This window comes from Argopecten irradians, chromosome 3 (genome assembly GCF_041381155.1).
Source record: "Argopecten irradians isolate NY chromosome 3, Ai_NY, whole genome shotgun sequence".
Lineage (NCBI taxonomy): Eukaryota > Metazoa > Mollusca > Bivalvia > Pectinida > Pectinidae > Argopecten > Argopecten irradians.
Window position 1 is genome coordinate 9,551,281 of NC_091136.1, and position 17,608 is coordinate 9,568,888.

Genomic DNA, 17,608 nt, shown 5'->3' on the forward strand with positions numbered 1-17,608 from the left:
CTATCTGTGTGATTACAGAAAATATACCACAGTATTGTAAGCCCCGCCATAGGTTGATGCATGGATGATCAAACTATGCCCAAAAGAAATTTGAACAGCTTGATATTAAACACAGGACCAAATTTAATTTTAAAACAAACAGCTCACATACAGTTAATCGTGGGAAATTAAAGCAAAAGAGATATTATGGTTTCATCCATGCATTTAATACTGTCCTGGGTATCTTTACATATGAAAAAACCCGCTTTTGGTATGTATAAGCAATATACCTCAAGAAATTAGACTTCCTACACTCTCAATTCGGGGTTTTTCCATTCTGCCTGACTAACAGCAATATGTGGAAACAAAATAGTGGAAAATTAGACATGACAAAATTATAGAAGCCAGGTACAGAGCTTGGAAATGATCTTAACAAATCTATCCAATCATGGCTGGATTATTAAGAAAGAAAAAAAAGGGTACAAAATCTTTGTTGATATAGGGAACAAAATGCACTTTCTATTTACAGCAGGGTTTGTAAAAGAAAAATCAAATGTATTATATGCTTAAATCCAGATGGACAGGTGCTTGCTTTTCGTTTTATACAAAAAGGGGGAAGGAAAGATCAGGATATTAAATATACCCTGTCACAATTTAAAAAGTTTGTTGATTTGTTACCACACTACTTGAGACAATAAATATCTATATATGAAATCATTGGTATTTGAACCGGGGAATATAGATTGCAGATACCAAATTTATATACTAAAACACTGAGAAAGTGAGGTAATGTTCTATTTTTAATTAAATCAGTAAAGGACATCCCATATTTTCTATATTTTGAAGAAGTTGCAATATCAAAGACAGTCACACAGAATGATGTATGAATACCATACCTTTCGATCAAAGTGCATAAATTAAAATTTCAGCACACCAATCGAGAATCTCAAAGCAAAATGTGACCCGTGTACCAAAAGGGGTCCGCTCGCTGTATCAAAACCGGAAGTGACGTAGTGAGGAATAAAACCGGTCTATTTTTAGCTTGCAGTTACGACGATAATTTTTTTTATTGTGGTCGTACACCCCAAAGGCAGTCCTTGGCAGAAACTGACAAACATTGAATCACAAGGAATGCAGATTGAAAATATCGCAAAAAATATGTCAAATTTGTACCAAATGGGGTACAGTGACGTTATGTGTACTTTTCATAATTTATATATATGTTATTTAAAGATACTCCACCGCCGACAGAGCATAAATGACAATCATCATTAATTACAACAATAATTGGTGTTAAATCTTGTATATATATGTCTAATTAACACAAAAAATGATATAAAATAATTTATTTTGCCTTTGATGCATGCGCAATCAGTACTTCATTCCATATAGGATATAGTGCCACGGATTTTTTTCGGGGTGCAATTAATTATTATTTTTCATATTTTCAACTTGAAGTAAAATTAGAATCTCAAACTTTTCAATTGTGGTAGATCTAATGGTGTAGAGAAAGTAACTTTTGTAACTGAAGAAAAATACTTAATCGTCTGCTCCTGTTTTTTTGATAGTGAACAAATACCAATTGTCGGCGTTGGAGCATCGTTAGGGTTAAAAAGTTGTGTGTACATAATTAAAGTCTGCACATTATTTTGCTGATTTTTTTCAAATCTACTGTACACCGCTACCAATATTTGATTGTTGAAATCTTAATCACATAAACGTTTTTTTCCGAAAGTGAAGTCGTGAAGTTATGAAGTGTCTCACCGATGAGGATCAATTGTTGCTTTGGATTCAAGATGGCTGCGATAGCAAGACTAAAACTCGAAGTTATCTACGGTGGGCTAAAACCCTTTTATTTTTATAATCAGATCATGACACCTTATTTTATTTGATGTAATGAACTCTTTTTTAAAAACAGTTTTTATTTTAATATTGACATTACTTCTAAAGCACTAGATTATTTGCTAACATTCAATCTTGGCATGGTGTGTTAAATGTTTCGGATGAGCGACCACGGAAACTCAGTATAGGGATTGGATTTCGTTTTTATGTTAACCATGCTTGTATGGAGCAATTCCTCTAAGAATATATTCTATGGGGCGCGTTACCCCATAGAATATATTCTTAGAGGAATTGCTCCATACAAGCATGGTTAACATAAAAACGAAATCCAATCCCTATATTTACACTCACACGACTTTTTATTTATATTTTTGGCAATAAAATCGTCATTTTAAAGTGACGTAATTATTCAATAAAAGTCGGTCAAAAGTGGGAGGAGCTTACTCGATTGAACGGCGAATGATGACGCTTCACGTAATGTAGAATTATTCATCCGCGACGACAAAAAAAGTTCAATATTTTTGTAAAATAAACAGGACAAACAAAGTAAATTTCAGAGATAATTTTATTTAATCAGATCAGAACTTAAGATATATATTCAATTTTGCTAAAAGTTAATATATAGCGTAATAACATAAAAAATTTGTACACGGCCACATGTGTGAACTCGGTGACCGTTATTGTGCAGCGAGGCGAAGCTGACGCACGCTTACACACTTGAGTTTACCTAAGTTGTCAAAACACCAATTTTCAAGTAGCTCAATGTGTTTGAGATGTCGTCTGACTTGACGATATTACATCCTTGGGAGCCATGTGATTATATAATCTACGCTTAGATCCATATCGCCATCGATAGATGAAACAAATTCACTTGTGTTCGATGGATGTATTTGTGGTGACGCGTAACTGTCAACACGTGGATTACTAGCGGTGCATGTTTTTATAATACACATGATTAAATCCTCAAAGAACAAAGACAAGAGGATATGTTTATAACTGACCTCTATCAGAGGGTCTCACGCCCGTCCACCCCAAAGGCTCGATCGTAGGACGAACATAGGCACAGAGGTAATGTTTACATTTGACACCCATCATTTTTAACAAAAATGAAAGCACGTCGCCCCGGTCGGGATATTTTTCCGTTTCTTTATACAATTGTTAATTTAAAAATTGTTTGAATCATATATAAATATAAAACATGTATATATTGTTTACATTTTTCCAAAATTCTATGAAAAACAACAATATACACGTAATGTTGCGTCAAAATGTAAACAAAGCCATGTGTTTCTTTTTTAAAAAAGTAGTCCTTTTACGTTGCACAGAACATTTCCTTACGCAAGTTCAAAGTTCAATGTTACCATGCAGTTATGGTAAACAAAATCGGCTAGTATTAGCGTATAGTGACCAAGCCTAGCAAGTGTAAATATATTATAATAAAGACATCTATGATTGTGACTGTCAAACTATATGTGTAAACCAGGGTTTGTGGCTATACATGTATGCTTTGGTATTTATTCTTATCAAATCTTCTTACTGTTTGTTTTTTGTTTTTGTATTTGTCTTTTTGGAGATGTGATGATCAAAGGTATTTTTCTATACACTACTGTACAGTAACCGTGTTACATGTTAACGTGCAGTTATATCTCTTTTGTACTGGACATTAATTGGCAGAAACACAAACGTTATTCCTACACATATACTTGTACATGTATTTTTCTATGGAGTTTGAGGTTGACTATGATTCAAATACACGATAAGGTATTTCCTCTTACTTTAAACCCCATTAGTTTTATTATTCCTTTTTGCCAATTGTATGTTGGGGAAGTTAATTTGTTCCCTTGTTTATTATTTTAGGGTCTCAAAAGCATAAGATTGAACTCAGCCTACCTGCTAGTGAGGCTGGCGATTCACTGACCGTGGCCCACTTACAGGAGAAAGTCCATCAGTTGACAGAGGTCCCACCAGAAAATCAAAAATTGATATACAAAGGTTTCATTTAGCCTACTGTTTTCTTTCTAAATTAATCAAAACTGTGCTAGATATTATTACCAACTTTTTTTCTTTTCTTTTTGTAAATTTTGGATTAAAGGATCATTGAAAACTTGAACTTATTTAAGTGTTATTTGACAATTTGTAATTACATTGTTTATAAATATTGTCTTGTACTAATAAATCATTTATAATTTCTCAGTTTTTTAAAATGAAATACTTGTTTGAATCTGATTGATCAAAATGAGATTCAGTGACAAGGCTTGTTTTTATATTGCAGGTAAATCCTTGACTGGTTCACAGAAATCTTTGTCTGTGTTTGGTCTTAAGGATGGAGTTAAGGTGATGCTAATTGGAAAAAAGGTAATTTTTTCATCATTTTCTAAACATTCAGAAAGAGTTTGCTTTGTTAATGATGTATCTGAGGTATATATGTATATTATATTAATTATTATTATATACCTCTAAATTTGATTTAAGGTACATTATATATTAAAAGTCTAACCGTCGTTTATGATAACCATAGTGAGGGAATGGTTACTTATGTTGATACTGGAAGCGTTGGAACAAGGGCAGCACATTTAGGAGTTGTTCTGCACATTTAAAATATCGCAGAAGGCTACAAGTTTACCCATTTGATTATCTTGATAAAGACTTGATTACCTTATTGATCGGGTGGTGTAGTGGTTAAGCCACTCGCCTTTCACCTAGCCGACTGGGTTTCGATCCTTGGCACGGACGGGAAAAGGTCAGGGGTCACCTGCCCGATCACGTGGGTTTTCTCCGGGTACTCCAGTTTCCTCCCACACTAAGACTCCTCGCGCTTACATCCGAGAGTGATTTACGTAAGTTCTATAACATAAGTTTATGTTTATATTGACTACAAGGTAGTCGTCATAGTCATGGTGTACATCATGAGTACATCATATTATTCATTAGCACTTGTTACTACTGTAGTGGATGGGTTTTTTCAATGTTACATCATTTTTAAGGATGATTTCATTATATCATGTCTGAGATGCATGAGGTGAGGTGTGTTTTGCTGTGTGTGTAATAGACTTGTGTGAAATATTTTCAAATATTGTTAATGAAAAAAATCTGTATTTTGTTTTTGGCGACAGCCTGTTCCTAAAGACGATCCAGAGATGGTCCGCATTGGGAAAGTGGGAAATAGTCTGACTGTAGAAGAGCAAAAATTAAGTGAACTTACGTACAGATTGGATGGTATACACAGGGTAAGAGTCACAGGTAGAAACACACAGGGTAAGAGTCAGTTAGAAACATTGGATGGTATACACAGGGTAAGAGTCAGATAGAAACATTGGATGGTATACACAGGGTAAGAGTCACAGATAGAAACATTGGATGGTATACACAGGGTAAGAGTCACAGATAAATACATTGGATGGTATACACAGGGTAAGAGTCACAGATAGAAACAATGGATGGTATACACAGGGTAAGATGGTATACACAGGGTAAGAGTCACAGATAGATACATTGGATAGTATACACAGGGTAAGAGACACAGATAGAAACACACAGGTTAAGAGACACAAAAAGAAGCATCTGTCAAACAAATAAGGTTGCCGTCTTTTAAGATTCTCCAAAACAATAACATCAACATAAAGAAAATTTATGTGTTCAAAGTATTTCTGCTTCTTTGATCTAATCAACAATTTGAAAGTTACCTCCCTTAGCCTGTAAATCCACTATAACATCTTGGTTTCGATGCAAGCAATACTGACATAGTATAAAAATTGTTCATCTTGATGTCAATATTTTAGAAAATATGCATTAACCAAGGCTAACTTGTTCTAACAAACTTCGGATGATTTTCAGATGACCGTTAAGGCCCTTTTGACCTCTTGTTGTGACTATGCTGTATGGTGTCTGTTTATTGGTATATATTACACTGTAGGGTTTTCTGGATGATGCAAAGAAGCGGGATACCCTGGTGTACCTGGACAAACAGCTGGCTGTAGTTATAGAAAACTTCACAAGGATGTTGGAATCTCTAGACTCGCTTCGATTTGATGAATTCAACAAAGAAGGTCGTGCTAAGAGGAAAAACATGGTGGACAGAATCCAGGTAAATTATGATGACTTTTGTTAAGATAGAAATATCAATTACTTATGGTTGTTGTTAATTTTTCACAAAAGTGTATAGTTATATTAAATTATTTAAGGTTTAAGATCCAGTTTAAACTAGTGATTTTTCTTAGGTGTACTTGAACATAACTAAGTTGATGTAAAGTGTTTATACAGCCGTCCTAACCTTGGATATCACTGTTAACTCGTATATTGTTGTGTGATTTGTAAATTTTGGCAAATTATGCAAAAAATTGTACACTTTTTTTTTTGGAAAGCCCACAGGGTTCAGTACATATTTCTGTCACCAAATAACCATGCTATTATGTATACTGGTGTTAGTATCATAATAAAAGCCTTTGAAATACGGGAGGTTTTGTCTCACGCCGGGAGGTATGGCATGTATGAGTGTTTATAGCATATAATAGGAGCTATGGTTTGAATGGATTCGACTTTTCAAAGGCATACACATCGAGTCCATTTGTTCTGTTATAACATGGCATGGTTACTTGGTGACAGAAACTGTACTGAGCCCTTGGGATTGGCAAAACTGAAATGTACATTTTATTTTGCATATTTTGCCAAAAAATATGATGCATAGACACTTTTTAGTAACTAAGTTTTGTTAAACTATACCTAAGAAGTGATATATAGACATAAAAAAATCACTAGTTTAAACAGGGTCTTAAACCTTAAATATATCACAATATACATCTTATCTATAAATCTGATAGAGTTGTAAAATGCACAGAAGAATTTTACTGTAAATGTTTTAAGTGTTGTTATGTGGTATAACATCCTGAGGAAATATTTAAATGTTTTTGTATCAGACCTTACTGGACCGCTGTGATGGATTATTGAGAGGCGTTAAAGACATGAAAACCAGGTTTGCCATATTTTGATTGTTGACCTCTGTCCTCAACTCTGAGCTTTCACCCTTTGACCTTGGCACTGCACCTGCATGAACTTTAACCTTTACCAAACTCTGGATTAACGCATTTCAGCAAGTGGTCCACTGATGGATTTTTTTTAAAGATATCTTCATGATCTTATTTAAATTTTTGAGAACCATTTGTGGTGATTTTTGGGCTAAACAATAAAGACCATGTATAATGATAATTTTTGATAACCAGGAGTGCTAAAAATATTGTTGTGTTTTCTTGTATGTTAATATATAAATTGAGTGTTTGTAAAAAAAATAATGTTATTAAAGAGTAAAATTATTTTAAACTAGTGTGTGTTCTGAAAGGCTGTTACGTTAATGATGAGTTTGCATCTATGTATATCTATTAACAATGTATGGCTCTTTATTTTATCACTTTCAGTATTATAACACTTTATTTTCTGATAATTCATTTTTGCTTGTTACGAGCATTTTCATTGGCTTAAAAATTTACTTTATCAGCCCATAAAGGAAAAAATGGCGTCGCCGTTTGTAACGTCGCTCCTGATTGGCTGAGATGACGGCGTAATAATTTCATAGACAAAAGAGTCCCAAATTGAATTTTAAATGTTGAAGAGATTATCTTTAGTAAATTGAATTATAAGGATTAATTTGAATAGATTTTTTATGTTATGGAGATATAACACAAAAATCTAAGTGTACTCTCATCATAAACCGCTTCGCGGTTTATTTAGAGTACACTCAGATTTTTGTGTTATATCTCCATAACATAAAAAATCTATTCAAGTTAACCCTTAAATGAAATTATATATTTAATGATTTATAGTAATTCTTCGTTGCTTTGGTAAAGATGTTTAAATTTTAGACTTACAGATGCTCCACCGCTGACAAATGGTATTTCTTCACTATCAAAATCAGGAGCAGACTATTAAGTATTTTTCTTAAGCTACAAAAGTTACGTACTTTACACCGTTACCACCACTGAAAAGTTTGAGCTTTTAATTTGACTTCAAGTTAAAGATATGAAAAATTATTGATTGCATCCCAAAAAATTCCAGGGCACTATATCCTATATGGAATGAACTACTGATTGCGCATGCACCAAAGGCAAAATAAATCATTTTATGTTATTTTTTGTGTGTTTATTAGACATACATATATACACAATTAAACACCAATTATTGTTAAAATGATGAATATCATTTATGCTCTGTCGGCAGTGGAGCATCTTTAAGAGTTTTCTAAGACCTATAATGTAATGGTCATTGACTAAATATTAAGTTCTTTATTTCTCAATAAGTAGTATCATAACTACATGTAATGTACAACATACTGTTGAAGTATTGAAAAAGAAATATATTTATTATAAAGCAGACTGACAATGTTCCAGATAAAACAGAGAACATTATCAAGGTACTAGCGTTTTTCGTTTACCGCCTACTGCACTCTACACATGTAGGTAATCAAAACTCCGATAATACCTTTGTCTTTCAAAAACCACACGCATATCAAAGTCTGAACTAAGCTAATTTATTCTCACAAATTTTATTTGAATACCATATTCATAATAAAATACATTTGTATGTTTTAAACACAAAATATTAATACCGGTATCTTTTTTTTTTTTTTTATATATAATTTATGTGTATTTCTGTATATTCTTAAAAGAATATTAATGAATTTTGATAACTGTATATATATTGTGTTACACATTTTATGAATAGATTTTGATAAGGAATAAAAGAAAAATGCATGAAATCAATATAATTCAATATATTTGTATATAGATAGTTTGTTCAATATATTCATAGTGGCCAAACATTATTTGCTGAATTCTTTCCATGTCATGGGTGTAGGTTGATGTGAATACTATTTTTTTTTTTTTTTTAAACATGCTAAGTACTTACCATTTCAGTATTACTATTCCTTTTTGTTGTGCAAAGTTATAAGTCTTTGCAAGCAAGAATTAGGTGTCTGTCTCCCATCAGGTAGTCACACTAACATCAGACAAAAATCTCAAAATATTTAAAGATGCTCCCATATTCCAACCCCACACTAAGGTATATATGTATACCTATTTTGACCCAATAATCGTCTAGGGTGCTTAAAATAATTGAAGCAAATAAGGGGGCACTTAATGGAAACAAATTGGGACTAGCCTTTTATAAAAATTATTTAAAAAAATAAGTCATAAATTAATTGGAAACAGATATCAGTCAGGAAACCAACAAAGTTGTAATATTTTCAGCCTGCATTTAATTGGAAGTAAATGAAATTGAAGCCTAAAAAGGGGAAGGGGTGCTTATTGGGTCAAATATGGTAATCCAATTACACTGTATATTTGACCCTTTGGACTATCATTAGTCATGTATATTAAATTAGGCCCTATCTGTTACCCTTTTAATTATCTCATAGTACCAGATCTCTTCTTGGTATGTCTAGAAAACATCAACGCTGTTTATAACTAAAGGTTGTTTCGTGAGTGATGTTATAATTTTGCTCTAAGAATGAGATATAACAATTTCCTGATTATAAAGGCAGATAACACAGTTAAAAGACACACTGTAAATTTCATGTGTGGAATATCAAGATGTTTCTTATTTGTTACATTTTTTTGTTTCAGTTTGCATGCACATATTTTAATCTGCAATAAATTGTTTTTATATTTGAATATTCATCTTTATTTTGTATCCTATTTTAACTTTTGATGGGAGACAACTCATGTTCGATTTATAAAGCATGTACCTTAATATGTTAAAATGACCCCTTTGTGACCAGGTTACTTTGATGAAGGAGATGTCTTTGAAAAGGAAAAATCAGTTGATTCTAAAAATTAAAGGCTTGAGAAACTAGAACTACAGGTGTTAGACAGAAATAGTTGATGAAATAATTCTATTTGAAACAAGAGCGACTGATGAAATGACTGATGAAACAATCAGATAAGGGGAGGTAACCCGTGATCAATCATGGTAAAATTTTCTTGAAACTTGTTTGGATGCTATTTTATTATTAGTTGTTTGTTAATTTGGCTTTTATGCTTTTACATATTGATAATTCAGTGACATCATGAAATTTATCTGTAAGTGTTAAAAATACTGTGGAGATTACAAAGCCTGGTTAGTTTTATTGAGGCAAAACGATTCCAGAAAACAGGGGCGTAAAAAAAAGCCAGGGCTTGCACATAAAAATTCTATGTACCGTATTCGACCCAATAAGCGCCCAGGCCGTTTGAAAAATTGAAAAAAAAAATGAGAAGGTGCTAATAAGACGAAATTATTGCAAATCTAGACAGTTTAGTATAGTTTTGGTCTTTGTTTATGCGTGGACAATTGAAATCGAGGCCTCAAAAAGGTGGAGGGGCGCTTACAGGGACATGGGCGCTTATTGGGTCGAATATGGTATGTGTCTTGTAAAGTTAAAACATTTATGTTGATCCGTCAAGATCTTGAATGTAATGTAGAATTACAAGAAAAAAAATATACTAAACGTAGATGGTTTAATTAAAATTAATGTTACTGAAAGTGAAATATACCCATGCAGTTTTGAAGTCCGGGATTGGAACAGGAAGTCGTATCCGTTTATTACTATCAATCTACGGGTTTAGGATGATTAGTGCTTGTGTTGCTTGGTACATAAATATGAAGAAGACATAATAAACGACAAGATAGCTTCTTCAAGCTTAAACCAAAAGACACGCAAAGTCAATAGCCGAACATGAAATTGTCAAAAAGTGACACCTCGTAAATTAGTGACACAGATCTAGAGTAGATTCTACTTAGTCCGCAAAATAGGAATAGGCCATCTCTTCTAGATGTGTGATTATTGCCCCAAAAAGTCCGCAAAATAGGAATAGGCCATCTCTTCTAGATATGTGATTATTGCCCCAAAAAGTCCGCAAAATAGGAATAGGCCATCTCTTCTAGATATGGGATTATTGCCCAAAAAAGTCCGCAAAATAGGAATAGGCCATCTCTTCTAGATATGGGATTATTGCCCCAAAAAGTCCACAAAATAGGAATAGGCCATCTCTTCTAGATATGTGATTATTGCCCCAAAAAGTCCGCAAAATAGAAATAGGCCATCTCTTCTAGATGTGGGATTATTGCCCCAAAAAGTCCACAAAATAGGAATAGGCCATCTCTTCTAGATATGTGATTATTGCCCCAAAAAGTCCGCAAAATAGGAATAGGCCATCTCTTCTAGATATGTGATTATTGCCCCAAAAAGTCCGCAAAATTGGAATAGGCCATCTTATCTAGATATGGGATTATTGCCCCAAAAAGTCCGCAAAATAGGAATAGGCCATCTCTTCTAGATATGGGATTATTGCCCCAAAAAGTCAGCAAAATAGGAATAGGCCATCTCTTCTAGATATGTGATTATTGCCCCAAAAAGTCCGCAAAATAGGAATAGGCCATCTCTTCTAGATATGTGATTATTGCCCCAAAAAGTCCGCAAAATAGGAATAGGCCATCTCTTCTAGATATGTGATTATTGCCCCAAAAAGTCAGCAAAATAGGAATAGGCCATCTTATCTAGATATGGGATTATTGCCCCAAAAAGTCCGCAAAATAGGAATAGGCCATCTTATCTAGATATGGGATTATTGCCCCAAAAAGTCTGCAAAATAGGAATAGGCCATCTTATCTAGATATGGGATTATTGCCCCAAAATCCCAACCCAGAGGAAATGTACAATCTACTGACATACACTTGTTAGAATGATATAGAGAAATTAGAATTCCTGTCAAGATAGACTGTATGTTTCTATACCTTATTGACCTTTATACCCTATAATATGAGGCGCCATTTTTAGCTCACCTGCCCGTCGTCCAGCCGTCTGTCTGTCCAGCCGTCCAGCTGTCTGGCGTCAACTTTTCCATTTAAACAACTTCTTCTCCAAAACTTGGAGACCTAGAGTCCTGAAATTTGACTTATAGCATGCTGGGATGAAGGGCTTCCAAGTTTGTTCAAATGAATGACCTTGACCTACATTTAAGGTCACAGGGGTCAAATAGGCTAAAATATCTTGTTAAGACTTCTCCTTAATAACCAAGAGGGCTAGGGATCTGATATTGGGCATGTGGCATGCTAAGATAGAGGGCTACAAAGTTTGTTCAAATGAATGACTTTGATCTTTATTCAAGGTCACAGGGGTCAAAAAGGCTAAAAAAATTAAACAATTTCTTCTTAATAACCAAACAGCCTAGGGACCTGATATTGGGCCTGTGGCATGCTGGGATCAAGAGCTACAAAGTTTGTTCAAATGAATGATCTTGACCTTTTAATAACCAGGAGGGCTAGAGACCTGATATTGGGCATGTGGCATGCTGGGATAGAGGGCTACCAAGTTTGTTCAAATGAATGACCTTGACCTTCATTCAAGGTCACAGAGGTCAAAAAGGCTAAAATCTTTACACGACTTCTTCTTAATAACCAAGAGGCCTAGGGACCTGATATTGGGCGTGTGGCATGCTGGGATCGAGGGCTACCAAGTTATTTCAAATGAATGACCTTGACCTTCATTCAAGGTCACAGGGGTCAAATAAGCTAAAATCTTTAAACGACTTCTCCTTAATAACCAAGAAGGCTATTTACCTGATATTGGGCATGTGGCATGCTGGATTAAACGACTACCAAGTGTGTTGAAATAAATGACCTTGACCTTCATTTAAGGTTACAGGGACAAAAAGGCTAAAATCTTTAAGGGACTTCTTCTTAATAACCAAACAGCCTAGGGACCTGATATTGGGCCTGAGGCATGCTGGGATCAAAGGCTACCAAGTTTGTTCAAATGAATGACCTTGACCTTTATTCAAGGTCACAGGGGTCAAAAAGGCTAAAATCTTTAAAAGACTTCTTAATAACCAAGAGGCCTTGGGACCTGATATTGGGCCTGTGGCATGCTGGGATCAAGGGCTTCAAACTTTGTTCAAATGAATGACCTTGACTTTCATTCAAGGTCACGGGGGTCAAATAGGCTAAAAAAATTAAACGACTTCTTTTTAATAACCAAGAGGCAAAGAGGCCTCTAATGTGCTTAGGGATGTTATAAATTCTTATTTACTCTATTTGTTAAGTATGAACCATGTATGATTACCAGATTGCAGGTGAGCGATTCGGGCCCATTGGGCCCTTGTTGTATTCATCACTTTTTCGCACATATGTACAATTCGATTGTTACATATGTTAAAAAATCCGTAACGTAAGAAAGTTCCCTCCAGTCTATCCTCAAATCCTCTTAGAGTCACTCAAGATACATGTAGATGGAATAGAAGCCAGAAAAACATTTACGCGTAATTATCAAGTTCACGCACAGGTAGCAAACGGACCTTTTAATTTGATTTTAATAACTGTAGTTTAGCAATACCAAGTATTACCAAATATCATTTTCGGGGATAAACAATTAACCATTATCCATAATGGATAATTAACCATAAACCGTTTTCCGTCAGGGGGATTTGGCCCCTTGAACCCCCAACCAGGGCTCTGCCCTGGACCAGCTGGGTGCCTTGGCGACCCCCAGACCCATCGTGGGCTTGCACACTTAAAAGCCTTTAGCTACGCCCCTGGAAAAGTCTTTGTTTTATGTGCAGAATTTGTTATACATGTGTGAGTATTTAGATTAAGTGTTACTAATGAAAGAAATGCAATTTAATTTTTTTATACCATTGACTAAATCTTATTTTTCTTTTCTAGCGGAGAAGAAAGCTGACAGAAATATTAAAGGCATAAAAACAGATATTACATGTATTTTGTATAAAGTGAAGAAGAATTTCGAGACTTCCAACGTTCTGGGAGATATAACACAACAGCAGAACTCTGATGAAGTGTGCTGTGTTCAGTTTTAGTTCAATTTTTAACTTCTGTATCTCAGAGTTACTTCCCTTAGTCTAAAGCAAGTAATTCAAGCATCAACAATTTCCAGATGCCAATGAGGCTTTTTGTTCTGTGAAGTAGACATGAGTTACCCCAATGAGACTGTATGTTCTGTGAGGTAGACATGAGTTACCCCAATGAGACCGTATGTTCTGTGAGGTAGACATGAGTTACCCCAATGAGACTGTATGTTCTGTGAGGTAGACATGAGTTACCCCAATGAGACTGTATGTTCTGTGAGGTAGACCTGAGTTACCCCAATGAGACTGTATGTTCTGTGAGGTAGACATGAGTTACCCCAATGAGACTGTATGTTCTGTGAGGTAGACATGAGTTACCCCAATGAGATCGTATGTTCTGTGAGGTAGACATGAGTTACCCCAATGAGACTGTATGTTCTGTGAGGTAGACATGAGTTACCCCAATGAGACTGTATGTTCTGTGAGGTAGACCTGAGTTACTCCAATGAGACTGTATGTTCTGTGAGGTAGACATGAGTTACCCCAATGAGACTGCATGTTCTGTGAGGTAGACATGAGTTACCCCAATGAGACTGTATGTTCTGTGAGGTAGACATGAGTTACCCCAATGAGACCGTATGTTCTGTGAGGTAGACATGAGTTACCCCAATGAGACCGTATGTTCTGTGAGGTAGACATGAGTTACCCCAATGAGACTGTATGTTCTGTGAGGTAGACATGAGTTACCCCAATGAGACTGTATGTTCTGTGAGGTAGACATGAGTTACCCCAATGAGACTGTATGTTCTGTGAGGTAGACCTGAGTTACTCCAAGGAGACTGTATGTTCTGTGAGGTAGACATGAGTTACCCCAATGAGACTGTACGTTCTGTGAGGTAGACATGAGTTACCCCAATGAGACTGTATGTTCTGTGAAGAAGACCTGAGTTACTCCAATGAGGCTGTTTGTTCTGTGAGGTAGACATGAGTTACCCCAATGAGACTGTATGTTCTGTGAGGTAGACATGAGTTACCCCAATGAGACTGTATGTTCTGTGAGGTAGACATGAGTTACCCCAATGAGACTGCATGTTCTGTGAGGTAGACATGAGTTACCCCAATGAGACTGTATGTTCTGTGAGGTAGACATGAGTTACCCCAATGAGACTGTATGTTCTGTCAGGTAGACATGAGTTACCCCAATGAGACTGTATGTTCTGTGAGGTAGACATGAGTTACCCCAATGAGACTGTATGTTCTGTGAGGTAGACATGAGTTACCCCAATGAGATCGTATGTTCTGTGAGGTAGACATGAGTTACCCCAATGAGACTGTATGTTCTGTGAGGTAGACATGAGTTACCCCAATGAGACTGTATGTTCTGTCAGGTAGACATGAGTTACCCCAATGGGGCCGTATGTTATGTGAGGTAGACATGAACTACTATTTCGTGGCTGTTTGTCTGGATTTTTATTTTTTGACAAAAGATCATAAACAATTCAAGGAAGAAACATCAATATTAAATGTATTGTAATTTTAATTTATTAGACATATATACCAAGTTGTAATCTAATTTGGTAAATAAAAAAATGACCAAAAAATCAAGTTTTTTACTGGTTCATAAAATTGTTGAATTAGTTTTTGAATGTGGATGACTTCCACAGCCCCTGATTGGCTTAATTAATGTCCATTTCTGCAGCATTTAATTGGTTAAACATCCTACGACAAAACATGAAAATACACTAGGAAATTGCTTGACAAGAATGATGAATCAAGTCCCATCTAAAGAATCGCCTAGCATTTATCTGTTGGTTTACTTCTGATCAGTGTCGACTCTTGTTCAGAGTTACTGAGCTAGGCGGTTACGTGGTGTTGTGACCTCATTTCAGTCCCACGTGGTGTTGGTGACCTCATTTAGTCACAGGTGATGTTGTGACCTCATTTTAGTCCGCGGCTTCACAAGATAGATGATAGGCATACACTATATAATTATACGTTAGGTCCACAATTTGTATTTTTCGGTCATCTGACCCGAATGGTCAGGAGGAACTATGATCATCGAGTTTCGTCCGTCGTCGTCCACCGTCCGCAATTGGTAAACTTTTCACATTTTGAACTTCTTTTCCAGTTCTACCGGAGCGATTTGGCTGAAACTTACATGCAATAATCCTGACATGGTCTCGACAAAGTTTAGTTATTTTTCGGGTCAGTCCGAAATCCAAGATGGCCGCCACAGCCGCCATCTTGAAAACACATTTTTAACTTCTTCTCAAGACATTCTGGTGGGATTTGGCTGAAATTTGCATGAAATGATCCTGACATGGTCCGGACAAAGTGTTGTTATTTTCCGGGTCAATCCGAAATCCAAGATTGCCGCCATCTTGAAAACACATTTTGAAGTTCTTCTCAAGTTCTACCGGTGCGATTTGGCTGAAACTTGCATGAAATGATCCTGACAAAGTGTTATTTTTCTGGTCGATCTGAAATCTATGATGGCCACCACAGCCACCATCTTGAAAACACATTTTGAACTTCTTCTCAAGTTCTACCGTTGCGATTTGGCTGAAACTTGCATGAAATGATCCTGACATGGTCCCGACAAAGTGTTGTTATTTTTTGAGTCGATCCGAAGTCAAAGATGGCCGCCACAGTCGCCATTTTTAGCCCACCATCATCAGATGGTGGGCTATTCAAATCGCCCTGCGTCCGTGGTCCGTCGTCTGTCGTCCGTCTTCCGTCCGTAAACAATGCTTGTTATCACTATTTCTTACAAACTGCTGCAGGCAGTTTGTTCAAACTTCACATGGAGGGTCCCCTTGGTCCATATTTGTGCCATACAGATTTTGAGGCTGATCGGAAAAACAAAATGGCCGCCAGGCAGCCATCTTTGATTTTGGCAGTTGAAGTTTTTTTTCGATATATCTTGAGAACTACTGAAGGGATTTTGTTCAAACTTCACATGGAGGTTACCCTTGGTCCCTAGTTGTGCCATACAGATTTTGAGGCTGATCGGAAACACAAGATGACCGCCAGGCAGCCATCTTTGATTTTGGCAGTTGAAGTTTGTTATCGATATTTCTTGAGAACTACTGAAGGAATTTTGTTCAAACTTCACATGGAGGTTACCCTTGGTCCCTAGTTGTGCCACACAGATTTTGAGGCTGATCGGAAAATTAAGACTCGGATTTTGATAGTTAAGGTTTGATATCCCTATTTCTCAAAAAGTGCTGAAGGGATCTTTCTCAAATTTAATATGTAGGTAGTTTCCCCTAGGGCCTTTGTTGTGCATATTGCATTTTTGGACCGATCAGTCAACAAGATGGCCGCCAGGCCGCCATCTTGGATTTTGATAGTTAAAGTTTGTTATGGCTATTTCTCAGATAGAACTGAAGGGATCTGTCTCAAAATTCATATGTAGGTTCCCCTAGGGCCCTAGTTGTGCATATTGTGATTTGGGACCGATCGGTCAACAAGATTGCTGCCAAGGAGTCATCTTGGATTTTGATAGTTGAAGTTTGTTACCGCTATTTCACAAAAGGTACTGAAGCGATCTTCTCAAATTTTATATGTAGTATGTTTGAAAAAGTTTAAAAAGTAGAGAAAGATCCATCTTTCCTTTGTCAGATATAGATCATTCTTTGGTGGGCGCCAAGATCCCTCTGGGATCTCTTGTTAAAAAAAAAAAAACATTTTTAACTTCATCTCAAGACATACTGGTGGGATTTGGCTGAAATTTGCATGAAATGATCCTGTCATGGTCCGGACAAAGTGTTGTTATTTTCCGGGTCAATCCGATATCCAAGATTGCCGCCATCTTGAAAACACATTTTGAAGTTCTTCTCAAGTTCTACCGGTGCGATTTGGCTGAAACTTGCATGAAATGATCCTGACATGGTCCTGACAAAGTGTTATTTTTCGGGTCGATCCGAAATCTATGATGGCCACAACAGCCACCATCTTGA

The 17,608-nt window shown here is 36.0% G+C and overlaps 1 protein-coding gene across 1 annotated transcript; it reads left to right on the plus strand.

The window, feature by feature from the left end:
• The first annotated feature begins 1,714 nt into the window (after positions 1 to 1,714).
• Positions 1,715 to 15,725, plus strand: LOC138317506 (BAG family molecular chaperone regulator 1-like). Its single transcript, XM_069259232.1, has 7 exons — positions 1,715 to 1,815; positions 3,679 to 3,813; positions 4,094 to 4,176; positions 4,935 to 5,048; positions 5,735 to 5,905; positions 6,735 to 6,790; positions 13,507 to 15,725. Exons 1-7 carry the CDS (start codon positions 1,746 to 1,748, stop codon positions 13,520 to 13,522), a joined length of 645 nt encoding a protein of 214 aa, XP_069115333.1. The 5' UTR covers positions 1,715 to 1,745; the 3' UTR covers positions 13,523 to 15,725.
• The last annotated feature ends 1,883 nt before the right edge of the window (positions 15,726 to 17,608 follow it).